Consider the following 13,639-nt stretch of genomic DNA (forward strand, 5'->3'; position numbering starts at 1 on the left):
CCTTAGGCAAAAATGTAGGGTGAGTACGGAGTACTACCCGGTCGTGCAGAAGTTTAATTAAGACGGGTAGGTAACTAGAGCCTGTAACTCACTAACTCTGCGAGCAGATGTGATTGCCAGAAGAAAAATCACTTTCCATGTGAGACAGCGAAGATCACAGGATTGAAGAGGCTCGAATGGTGGTTTCATGAGCCGACCCAAAACTAGTTTAAGGTCCCAAGAAGGGGCCAGAGGGCGCAGTGGAGGTTTGAGGTGGAGCAAGCCCTTCAAAAATCGTGTTACAAGGGGTTGTACTAAAATGGGAACATCCCCAACACCTTTATGGAAGGCAGCTACCGCACTGACATGCAACCTGATGGAAGAAGTTTTTAGACCTGACTCTGATAGGTGCCAGAGGTAGACCAGAGACTTCGTGGTAGAACAAGTGAAAGGATCAAGGGACAGTGAGGAACACCATGACTTAAACCTGTTCCATTTGTAATTATAAGATTTTCTCGTAGAAGGCTTCCGTGAAGCAATCAGGACATGGGAAACTGGGTCCGAAAGGTTGAACGGCTGAAGAATAAACCTTTCAACATCCAGGCAGTCAGGGACAAGGCCTGAAGATTAGGGTGGCGTAGACACCCGTCGTTCTGAGTGATCAGAAGTGGGTCCTTCCCCAGGGGAATGTGCCTACAAATGGAGAGGTCCTGAACAATCGGAAACCACACTAGGCGTGGACAGTGAGGGGCTATCAGGATCATGGTTCCCTTCTCCTGACGTAGCTTCACGAGAGTCTTTGAGAGAAGTGGAAGTGGAGGGAATGCATAGAGGAAACCGGAGGCCCATGAGAGGGAGAACGCATCTCTTGGTAGTGAATGTTGGCTGCGAGTGAGCGAGCAAAAGTTCTCTACTTTGCGGTTTTGAGATGACGCAAAGAGGTCTATGTAAGGGTAATCCCAACGTTGGATTATCGAGTTCGCTACTGTGGGATTGAGAGACCACTCGTGCGGCTGAAAAGTGCGACTCAGCCTGTCTGCCAACACATTGTCCACTCCTGACAAGTAGGTGGCCCTGAGGTACATCGAGTGGGAAAGGGCCTCCGCCCATATCTGTGCAGCTTCTTGACACAGGAGGTAGGAGCCCGTCCCTCCCTGCTTGTTGATGTACCACATAGCCACCTGGTTGTCTGTCTGAATCAGGATGACCTGGTGGGAGAGGCGATCCTGAAACACTCTGAGAGCATATCTGATTGCTCGTAGCTCCAGGAAATTGATTTGGTGTTTGGCTTCCTCTGGAGACCAAGACCCTTGCGTTTGTAAATTGGCAACATGTAATCCCCAGCCGAGGTTGGAAGTATCGGTGGTAAGGGTTACTTGAGGATCTGGAGTCTGGAAAGGTAGGCCTTGGAGGAGATTGGTCTGATTTTTCCACCAAGCTAGAGACTGAAGAAGTGGGTTGGTGATGTAGACAATGGTTGATAGTGGTTGAATGGATTGAGTCATTGGGCCATTGGGATAACATGCACTGAGGACGCCATGTGTCCCAGTAAGATGAGGAAATGGCGTGCAGTTAAGCGATGTCAAGATTGTAGCTGGTGTGCGAGAGAAGTGAGAGTGAGAGCTCGTTCTCGAGGCAGAAATGCCTTTGCTTTGAAGGTATCCATGTCTGCCCCTATGAATGACAAAGTTTGAGATGGGACTATGCAGGATTTTTTGTAATTGATGAAAAATCCTAGAGAGATCAGAGTGTGTAAGGTAAGATGTAGGGATGTCAGAGCAGCTTGCTGAATGAGAGCCCTGATCAACCAATCGTTGAGATAGGGGTAGACGTGAACACCTTGGGTCCTGAGGAAGGCTGCTACTACTACGAGACACTTGGTGAAAACTCGTGGTGCAGATGCTAGGCCGAATGGTAGCACACGGTATTGATAGTGCTTTGGGCCTACCAGGAATCTCAGAAATCTGCGATGAGACGGAGTTATCGCAATGTGTGTGTAAGCATCCTGGAGATCTAGAGAGCAGAGCCAGTCTTCTCTTTGCAGAAGAGGAAGGAGGGAACCCAAGGTTACCATCTTGAACTTTTCTCGTTGGAGGTACTTTTTGAGGGCACACAGGTCCAGAATTGGATGAACGCCGCCTGACTTTCTGGGGATTAGAAAGTACTGGGAATAGAATCAGAGGCCCTGTTGGGAGTACGGCACTGGTTCGACTGCTCTGAATTGAAGGAGGAGGGAGACCTCCTGATCCAGGAGCAGTGAGTAGTCTGATGTTCCCCACGTCGGCCGAGGTGGGGAATCTGATGGGCTGGAGAGAAAGTTCAGGTGATAACCTTGAGAGATTATAGCAAGAACCCACTGGTCCGAGGTGATTGTGTGCCATATGTTGTTGAAATGGCACAATCGACCTCCTACTGCTACATGCAGCAGTGGAAGCTGGCTGTTGCTCTCTATTAAAGAGTCAAAACCCAGAAGCAGGGCCTGGCTGAGGAGCTGCCTGTGGTTTTGGCTTACGAGGTTGTCGGGACTGGGCCTTCTGGAAAGGCTAGTGAAGCGACCTCTAGATGGTGGTAGATAGGACTTCCTTTGACGATAGAACGACTTTTTGGAGTCCTTCCTGAATGCTTGCTTGGCCAGATATTCAGAGGACATCAGAGAGATTTGGCGAAGAGTCTCATGATGATCCTTGAGCTGCGCCACTGTTTGCTGGATCTGTTTACCAAACAGATTGTCCCCAATGAAAGGCAGATCGGACAATCTGTCCTGCACTTCAGGACATAGGTCCGAAGACTTAAGCCAGGCCCATCTTCTCGCAGAAATAGCAGCTGCAGATACCCTGGAAGCGGTGTCAAAAATATCATAAGATGATCTTATTTCATGTTTTCCCGCTTCAAATCCTTTGTGAACCAGGGTTTGTAGCTGTTCCTGGAATTGCTGAGGCAGTGACTCTGCAAAGTCCTGTATTTGTTTGAATAGGACCCTGTTGTACTGGGTCATATAAAGCTGGTAAGAGGCGATCCGAGAGATAAGCATTGATCCCTGGAAGACATGCCAACCAATGGCATCCAGGAATTTCTGCTCTTTGCCTGGAGGAAAGGAAGAATGAGGCTTTGAGCACCGGGCCTTCTTTTGGGCAGACTCAACAACCACGGACTGGTGATCCAATTGGGGTTTTTGGAACCCTGGAGCTGACTGGACCAAATATGTGGTATCTGCTTTTCGGTTGACTGGTGCCACCGAGCCAGGGTTTTCCTAATTCTTCTTCAGAAGATCCAGAAGAACTTGATGGATACGGATAGAGGTGATTTCTTTAGGAGCGCCAGAAATTGTAGAAGCTCCATCATCTGGTGTCTATCATCCTGTTCAGTCTGCAGTTGAAAGGGAACTAATTCACACATTTCCTTCACAAAATTAATGAAGGACAATTCCTCTGGAGGAGAACATTTCCTGCTGTCGGTAGGAGAGGGTGGTGAAGGTAAATCATCCGTGTCCTGGGATGAGTCATCGGTCCATGTATCATAGGGTTCATCACTTTGCTCTCCAGGAATCTTAGGACGGGACGAAGGTATTCCCGAAGGTCCCGGTCTAGGCTCCGAAGGCATCGAGGGAGTTACCGGAGGCATCGATGAAGGTACCGAGGGCATCGATGGACGGATCGGCGGCACCAATGGCAGTAACGGTATCGGTGGCATCGATGGTTGAGGCATCGGCAGGACTCCCGATGGAGGAAGATGGAACGGTGTTTCTCCTCCCGATGACAGAGGAAGTGGAGAGGGCACTGGAACTGTCGGTGTCCCCGGATCCATCGGAGGCAAAGCGGCTATTAGTGCTTCCATCCTCGAGAGCAGCGGTGCCAGCGCTACCGGAATGGGATCGATGGTCGGTTCGGGAATTGGCACCGGCTTCGGCATCGGAGGAATCTGGAATTTTTGCATCGCCTTGCTGATGGCCTCCTGAACCATCCAGTCCAGCTCTTCACGGAGACCTGGCGCGATCAGCCCCGGTTCCGGAAGGGGAGAAGGAGGCAGAAGCGTAGCCAGAGGGACCACCATTAAAGGCGGAGTTGCGGCTCCCATTACCCGTCTGGGTGAGGGTTGCCTCGGTGACCCGGACTCAGAAAGGGTCGATGCCTTTTCTGAACGGGGTTTCTTCGGCGGCAGCTCGGACGATGGCGAGGTCAATTATTTGCCTTCGTAGATGGTCCGAGGCTTACAGTGTCGATGCTGTTTCTCTCAACGATCCCCTCGGTCCTGAGGTGAAACAGAGGTAGCCGATGGCAGGGAAGTTGTCGACGCTGGACGGACACCAGCCGGTGCCCGATACTGGCGCGACGTAGATGGCGCCGGTTCGGACGACATTAATGCTCTGGACGGAGTTGGAGTTTGAGACGGAAAGAAAAGTTCCATCTTCTCCATTCTGGCTTTGTAGCCTTTTGGTGTCATTAAGGCACATTTGATGCAAGTTAGGACATCATGCTCACACCCAAGGCACATTACACAGACTTTATGGGGGTCTGTGATGGACATTGTGCGAGCGCAGTCAGGGCACCGACGGAATCCCGACGCCATGGCCTTTGAAAAAATTTAGCCGCGGTGTGGTCGATGGCCAGTAGGCCGCGAGGGCCAAACTTGACGGGAATCGACCGGAACCGGGTAAAAAAAACTTACCGGACCACCACGGAAGTAAACAATTGAATAGGGGAACCCTTGGGGGGTATTATTTATGAAGTAATTCTGGGAGGAAAATTCTTGTCAGGAATCTCTGTAGAGCTCCTTAACCCGCGTGGCTACTGCTGCGCGGAAAAAAGAAGACTGAAGGAGGACCCCTGCTGGTTGCAGGGTTAGTGCCATCCTGGGCATGCCCAGTAGGTGCCAGTCAAAGTTCTAGAAACTTTGACAAAAGTGTTCCGTGATTGAGTTCCATTCTGTGATGTCACCCATATGTGAGGACTACCATCCTGCTTGTCCTGTGAGAAAGATGGCTGTCCAGGGAAGTAGGTGGAGACGCATGGCTAAATCATCCTGCTAGCTACAGAAAACACCATTTATGGTAAGCAAACTTGCTTTTTTCCATTGATAAGCAGGCTTATTAAGCCATGCTGTATGGGAGTCCCAAGCAGATAGGTTGCTCACTCTGTAGCATTATCATGATATGCTACAACCTATCATATGTGGACAGACATCAATATCTGTAAGTGTGGTGTAACACTGCTGATCCCAATGCATTGTCCACTGCTGACTCCTGATCCAGGCAGTAATGGGATGTAAAGGTATATACTGAAGACCATGTTGCTGCTCTGCAAATGTCTTGTATTGGTATGCTGTGTAGATGTTGCTGTGGCTCTGACTTGATGAGCTTTTATTGGATTTAGTAAAGTCTTTGATTTCTGTGAATAGCAGAATTGGATGCATGCAGTTATCCAATTGGACAGTGTTCTCTTAGAGACCAACCTTCCCAGGTTATTTGGGTTAAAAGACACAAAGTTGAGACGTGAGTCTAATTGTCTGGGTTCTGTTTTTGTAGTAAGCTAATGCTCTTTTACAGTCTAATGTGTAAAGAGCTTTTTGTCTCTCATTAGTGTGAGGTTTGGGAAAAAGACTGGAAAAGAGATTGATTGGTTCAAGTGAAAGGCTGAGACCACTTTTGGAAGGAAGGAAGGGTGAGTACGTAACAATAATTTGTCATGGTGGAATTGTAGAATTGGAAAGTTGATTACCAGGGCTTGAAGTTCACTTACTTGTCTTGCCGATGTAATAGTAACCAAGAAGAGAACTTTCCAAGTGAGATGTTTTAAGGATGTACATTCCATGGGCTCAAATGGAGCTGCCATCAGAGTTTCGAGGACTATATTCACATCCCACGGAACAGTAGGTTTCTGCAGGGGTGGATGAATTTGAGTCAAACCTCTCATGAACCTTGAAATGAGGGGATGAGAAGAGATGGATGATTTGTTTTTTGTTGTGATACACTGCTATAGCACTTAAATGTACTCGAACAGATGTGACTGATAATCCTGAAAGAGATAGAGAATATAAATATGATAGCAAAAGCTGCGGAGAGCAGGTGAATGAGTTAACTCTCTGCTGATCGCACCATGTCGAATACCTTTTCCACTTAAAAGCATAATTTCTCCTCGTGGAAGGTTTCCTGGCCGCTATTAATATGTCTGTAATATGAGAAGGGAGATGTAGTTTCTTCAACACCTCCCGCTCAATCTCCATGCCATCAACTGGAGAGAGGAGTACATGGGATGAATGAGATTTCCTCCTTCCTGTGATAGAAGGAGTGGGTCGGTTCCCAGTGGAATTGGTGACTGAATTGATAGATGAAGAAGATAAGCGTACCATGGTTGTCTCAGCCAAGCAGGAGCGATGAGAATCATCTCTGCCCTGTCCGCTTTGTATTTCTGTACTGTGCGTGAAATTAACAGAATTGGCGAATAAGTGTACAGTAAGTTCTTTGTCAGGGATTAGGAAGGCATCCTGAGATAATCTCCGTACACTGGGAAGAACTGAGCAAAAGTTATCCACTTTCTTGTTGGTCTCTGACGCAAAGAGATCTACGTGTGCAGTTCCCCAACGTAGGAAGATTTTGTCCACCATTACATGGTTTAGAGACCATTCGTGGGGGTGGAAGATTCTGCTGAGTTTGTCCGCTTTTGTGTTTGCAAGTCCTGGTAGATAGGACGCTTGGAGGAATACTCTGTTTTTCTCTGCCCATTCTGCAATCTGAACTGCTTCTTTGCAAAAAATCCTGGAACCTGACTCTCCTTGTTTGTTTATGTAGAACATTGCTACTTGGTTGTCTGTGTGAATCATTATGGACTTATTTCGTACCCACAATAGGAAAGTGAGTAATGCGTTCTTTATTGCTCTCAATTCTAATAGGTTTATTTAATGTCATTGTTCCTTTGGGGTCCAGACTTCTTGCATTTTCAAGTTGGAAAGATGGGTTTCCCAACCTTTCATTGAAGCATCTGTCATTATGGTGAGTTGATGAGGAGGGTTTCTTAGTGGAGCTCCTTTGGTTATTACTGAAGGTTTCAGCCACCAGGCAATGTTGTGTCCCGCGGTCGCAGATGGCTGCGGCCGTGAACCCCTACCTCGCCCGCGGCGGCGGGACCGCCGCGGCAGCAACAAGGAAGCTGGGGAAGTCAGGTCCATCTCCCCCTTACACTGGCGCGGGCCTCCGTGGTGGCTGCCGGCAGGGGAAGCACCCTGCTTTCCCCTCGTGGCGTCGGGCTGCCCTTCCCCTGCGGCCAGGATCCAAGATGGCCACCATAGGTGCGAGGCCGTGCCTCCTCACTGAATTTAAAGGGGCCTCGTCCTTTAAATTGACTTCACCTGTGCCTGGCGGGTCAGGCACAGGGAATTATATAAGGAGGCTCTCCACAGTCATGCCTTGACTTGACAACGTCTCTTGTAGTGCTGTTTAAGTCTGCTTGCTTCGGTGAGTCTTCTAGTGCTTTGGATCCTTGTTCCTGGTTCCTGTCTTGTCTTGGTGTTCCTCGTTCCTAACTTCGGATAGGCAAGCAGTGATTCCTGGTATATGACTTCGAACTGGCAAGCGGTGATTCCTGGTGTGTGACTTCGGACTGGCTAGAGGCAATTCCTTGGTGTGTGACCTCGGACTGGTAAGCGATGACTCTATGGCACTTGACCTTGGACTTCTTCTGGACCACCGTCTCCAAGGGCCCACCTAAGTCCCAGCAGCCCAGGTCCCTACGGGCTCCTCCCGGGGGGACCGCGGGCTTCCAGTGGCGAAGACACAGCTCTTCTCCTTGACGTCACGACTCTTCGTCTGCCTCCACAGTCGCCTCAGTCTCCAGTGCCAAGGGTCAGGTCTTCTGTTCTGCCTCACCACCCAACGGGAGAACCTACGGATCTTCCTACTAAGGTATACCATCCTCCCGTTGGCCCAAGGGTTCACAAGCCCGAGCATAACAGGCAATGTCCTTTTTCATAGATGTTGAAATGTGAAATCATTTTAGCATTGGTGTCTCCGCTGGTTCCACTGTGCTTTTAGTCCCCGTAGGACACGACTAATGTGTAGACGCATGTTTTGGACCACATATATTGCTGATGCCATGTGTCCTAATAGTACCAGTATTCAACATACTGAAGTATACTTTTGATCTCGAAGAGACAGACACAGAGAATGTAGAATCTGCACTCTGTTTTGAGGAAGAAAAACTCTGGAATTGCGGGTGTGAATCCTTACTCCGATGAACTGTAGAGTTTGAGAAGGATGAAGTTGTGATTTTTCATAGTTTATATTCCATCCCAGGCTGTCCAAGCATCTGATCTTGTCATCAAATGATTCTGTAGAGTGTGAAAATTTGTGAAGACAATGAGCCAGTCATCAAGATAGGGAAAAAAATCTTTATTCCTTTTTTGCATAAGTGCGCCACAACAACCGCAAGACATTTCATGAAGACTCTCGGGGCTGAGGAGAGTCCAAACAGGAGTTCTTTGTATTGATAGTGCAGATTCCCAACTTGGAAACATAGGTAACGCTAGAATTTCTTGTGGATTGGAATATGCGTGAACGCATCCTTTAGGTCTAGCAAACACATCCAATCCTTGGGTTGCAGAAATGGGAGTACTAACTTTAGGGAGGTCATTTTGAATTTTCTCTTTGTGAGATGCTTGTTGAGGAAGCGTAAATCCAGAATGAGTCAGAGACCTCCCATCTTCTTGGGAATGAGGAAGTATTGGGAGTAGTATCCCTTTCCCTCTTGAGAGAGGGGTAGGGGTTGGATTGCTTTCTTCTGTAAAAGCATCTTTACTTCCTGATGAAATAAGGGATTTTGTGCATGAGATGTTTTGGGATTCACCTGATGTGGTAATAAAGGCGGATGTTTGAATTGTAGCTTGTATTCCTCTGTTATTATATCTAGAACCCACTGCTCCGTCGTAATTTCAGATCACCTTTGGTGGAAAAGGGAAATTCTACCCTCTATCTACTGAACTGTTCTGGCAAATGGTCTTAAAAAGTCTGTTTTGGTTGAGGTTGAGCCGGCTGATGTTTCTGCAGCCTCTGGGTTCTCTGACGAGTTATTTGTGTTTGTTGTTCAGTTTGCAACCTTGGTTGCAAACTGGTGGTCTATAATTTTGATAGTACGGCTGGTATGATCTGTATAGTCTTCTATAATAGTATCCCCTCTTGTACTGGCTATAATATCTCTTCAAGGTGCTTTGATTGTCAGAAGGGGATGTTAGTGATTGGACTGCTATATTTTATTCCTTTGAGATACCGTTTCCCTGAGCTTTTTGCCAAAGACATTTTCTGCTCTACAGGGCAAATTAGCTAGTTTGACATGGACATCTTCTCTTATGCTACTAGCTCGAACTGGAGCTATGGAGATTGCTGATGATGTGGCGAAAGTGGCAAAGGTGTCGCAAACTTCTTGTAAGTCTTGGAAAGGCTGTGGAAGACCTGCATCTCCTTGTGATGTTGTGAAGAATGGCTTCACACATTCATATAATTATTGTGCTATACAGAATTGATGTTGATGGATATGGGAATTGAGCATGGAATTCGGAAATAATTTGAGCCCAAATTCGTCCAAGAGTTCGGTATCTTTGCCTGGTGGTCTTCTTTGCTTTTTTCATAGCCGATTCTACAACTACCGAGTTGAGCGGAATCTGTATGTTAGTACAGTATGTCATTTTTTGTATTCTATACTTTAAATATAACTTCCTGGATGCTGGTGTTATCAAATATGGAGCATCCCAGTGTTGCGAGTCCCTGCCGCGTGGGTGCCGCGACCGGGCCTGCTCACCTCGCGCTGCCCTCAACTAGCTCCGGTCTCGCCACTGCTGCCAGCTCCCGCCGTCCCCATTGCTCACCAGGGCCCTCTCCGGCTTCCTCCACGCTGCAGGCCTCGCAGCACAGCTCCCATCGGGGCTTCATGTTTTCAGCTATATCAGCCCCGCCCCTAGGCACGCGCGCAGCCGACGTCACATCCTTTAAAGGGTCAAGCGCGGGAAACCCAATTCGGACGCAAATAGATGACATCACATAAGCTATACTATAAATAGCGAGGTCCTGCCCCCAGGACCTTGCCTTGGCAATCGGGTCAACACCGTGGTGTTCTAGTTTGCCTAATCCTGTGTTCCAGCGTTTCCTTGTTCCAGTGTCTCCTTGTTCCAGCATCTCCCTGTGTTCCAGTGTTCCTTCCTGTGCCTTCCTCAGGTAGTACCTTATCGAACTGATCTCTGGTACTGACCTCGGCCTGCCTGACTACTCTTCTCGTCTGCTGCCTGGAACGGACACTCACTTGCCTTGACTACGCTCAGACTGACCTTGGTATTGACCCCTGCTTTGGCTGACCACTTCTGGAAGGATACTCTGCCTCTGATCCTTGCGCTTCACTTGGACACTCTCTTCTGGCCTACTGTGACTACCAGATTGACCTGCTGGGATTCCACCCACGGCCTTCACCTGACTAGACCCACAGGCGCTGCCTTTCTCGCCCGGAGAGTCTTCCTGAACTGTTACCTCCCTGAGGCCTCCGGAGCTTCCAGTTCGGGTCTAGTCCACCCTCTCTGCATCAGCCGCACACCCTTGCTCGTGGTGGGCACACCCCTCCGCTACCTCTCCGGGAACCATCTGAGGCCCACCTAAGTCCAGGCGGTCCGGGTACCCAACCTGCGGAAACCCTGGATTGTTATTGCTGAAGCTCCAGCTATCCTCTGTCTCCTCGTGTGCTCTGCCTCCTGGTGGAAGGCGCTCTCTGGGTCCGACCAGAGGGCCGAACCAGTCCTGCACCAGGCCAAGGGTCCACCTCCAGTGCAACACCCAGGCTTTATCCATATCTGCTTCTAGTATTTTGTGAGAAGGAAGTGCAGTTGGTTCAGCTGGAATGTCTAATATCTTTAAGATACCCAATGTTTCAGATCTAGGATCAGGAATAGGGATGTGAATCGTTTATCCGATGATTGAAAATATCGTCTGATATCGTCTGATATTTTCAATCTCGTCAGATATCGGGGGGTCCCCGATAGCGATAGGAAACCCCACGATTAATTTCGTGGGTTCTCTTATCGTTATTGGGGGGGGGGGGGGGCGGGAAGAAAGGGCACTTAAAAGTAACACAAAAACACAGCCCGACCCTTTAAAATTAGTTCTTTAGTATCCCCCCAACCTCCGGACCTCTCCAACCCTCCTCCCAAAATTTTTAAGTACCTGGTGGTCCAGTGGGGGTCCCGGGAGCGTTCTCCCGCTCTCAGGCCGTCGGCTGCCAGTAAACAAAATGGCGCCGATGGCCCTTCACCCTTAGCATGTGACAGGATATCCGTGCCATTGGCCGGCCCTGTCACATGGTAGGAATACTGGATGGCCCGCGCCATTTTTAAAGATTGTCTTGGATGGTGTGATGGCAGATGGGTGTCGAAAAAAGATTTTAGAATAGATGTGATCTATGACATCATTTCTTGAGCTGATGTTCTTTATGAAGGGATTGGGTCGTCTCCACCTCCCATCTTGCAGAATTTTTTCTTTGGAGGTGGTGTTATACATGGATTGTTTTTGTCTAAAATTGTAGCATTTTGTTTGGATTGCGCTGTTACTGGTTTAACATTCTTTTGCCCTGTATCTTCTCACTTGTATCTTGGTCATTTTCTTGACTGTAGAAGATCTTGCAGTTTCTGGTGAGGAAGCCCAGTCCCCTGGAGAGTCTTTTATTTCTATATCAGAAAATTATAGTATAGATCCCGGAAACTGAATATTTTTCTGAGGGGAGGCAGAATCTAGTACCACTTCCCTTCATAATGAATCTTCAGGAGAAGATGGCATAAGATGTTTGGTTTTGCTAGATGACTTTTTTTGATAATGGTGCTTGCTGCGTATGTGTCGATTTTAGCGATGCCGAGTCATGTTTTGAAGGTGTTTGCTTCCCGTGCTTCGAGTGCGTTGTGTGGTGCATTGAGTCTTTAGATGCGCCAGAGGGTGTCGTAGCTGCTGACTCCTTTACTGAGGCCGAAGCATGCACCGGGTGCATCAAGGTTAGTTTTCTTGGTTCCAGCGCCGGCATGTTCCTGTCCGACGTTCCTGTCCGACGCTGGGTTCTTTTTAAATTGTGTTGATGGTTGCAATGCAGAGTCAAGATTTGGAGCACGAAGCTCCTCTGACGCAGTCGTTAACGGTTTTTTCAAACGGCCATCCGAATCTATGGAATGGGTCCTTCTTACAGGGTCAGTCAGAGGTTTTTTAAGACCCGGTGAGGACCATGTCGATCTTTTGTCCCCGGGAGAGGGAGCGTATGATGAAACAGACTGTCTTAACCGCTTGATATTTTCAGCTTTATGGTGCTGGGCCCGAGGGCATATCTTGCCACAATCCCTGCAGGCAACTTGGGACTAAGACATAAATAATAATTATGTCCTTCGGTCACTGACATAATTTGCTGGATTGACAATACTTGAAACCAGGGCTCTTAAGCATTATTAAAATTCCCCTTCTTCTTTCACTCTTCTTTTTGTTTTTTTTTGGGAGACAGCTCGAGGAGCACGGAAACAGCGGCGCAGTCACAGTACAAAAGCTCTTCGAGCCATGTAAGTAAAGCTCCGCCTCGTGACGACACAGGTGACGTCACCCATACAGCATGGCTAAATAAGCCTGCTTATTGAAGGAAAAAATAAAAATTGAAAATGAAGGTCCTTAATTTCACTACAGTAGGAAACCAGAGTACTCCGTTCACAATGATGGTTGTGGAACAAAATATTTTAAGTTAATCTCAAAAGACATTTTGAAATTTAAACAAAAAATCATGAGCCAATAGGTAACTGGCCTGAAAACAATATTAAAGACTTACTGATAATTGGCATTCAGCAATCCAAAGTTCTTTGAGTAGTTCACAAGATTCTAAGCCAGCAATCGTCTGAATGCTTTGTCCAACCAGAGTGAGAACAGTTAGATTTGGAAAGTATGACAATCCTACCATTCTTGGGTACCCCGAGAAAAACATTTCTAGTACTGCTGTTGCTTGTCCATCTTCACCAAGTTTCTCATATGACAAACCATTGCACAAACACTAGAAACAAACAGATAAGAGTTATGCTCCCTTGATCTCCACCTGTGATTTGTCAGAATTTCATATCATCTGTGGTCTATCTGTGAGTCAGTCATTATAGATTTCCATAATAAATTCACTTTTCCTATTCATGAGATTAAAATATATTAATCTTTCAAAGCAAAATAAACATTTATGAGCCATTAAAGGGGAACTGAGAGAATTGATAATTGGGAATTTTAAAATATTCAAATAGTTACATTACAATTCCCAATTTTATTTATTATTTATTCATGCCTTGCATACCTTTTCAGTTTTTGGATTAGTTTGCTTTACCTTTTTCATGAAAATTAGCACTTTTTAGGGCTATTGTGTGTGTTTCAAAGCAATAGCTGATATTTGTTTATATTTGGGTAGCAGCAAATAAATGCAAATGAAACCAAGTGAGAGGAACCAGCACAGGAAGACATTGAATTCTGTTGTTGAGTTTACATATATTTGCTGTTGGACCATAGTTGCAAACAAAGAGCAGCAAATTTAAAATTCCAATTCACCAATCCTGAGTGCTCCTTTAAAACAATGTAGCAGTTACACAATTCCAAGAAAATTAAGCAACCATAAAAAAATATTCTCTATTTAGGTGTTCT

General features: G+C 47.1%; 1 protein-coding gene across 1 annotated transcript in view; it reads right to left on the reverse strand.

Annotated features, from left to right (window-relative positions):
- The window catches only part of LRRC9 (leucine rich repeat containing 9), a 1,004,248-nt gene that overhangs the window by 972,001 nt on the left and 18,608 nt on the right, over positions 1-13,639 (reverse strand). The window contains 1 exon segment of the mRNA XM_029598189.1: positions 12,795-13,013. Coding sequence (XP_029454049.1) covers positions 12,795-13,013 — 219 coding nt within the window.

Source organism: Rhinatrema bivittatum, chromosome 4 (assembly GCF_901001135.1).
Source record: "Rhinatrema bivittatum chromosome 4, aRhiBiv1.1, whole genome shotgun sequence".
NCBI lineage: Eukaryota > Metazoa > Chordata > Amphibia > Gymnophiona > Rhinatrematidae > Rhinatrema > Rhinatrema bivittatum.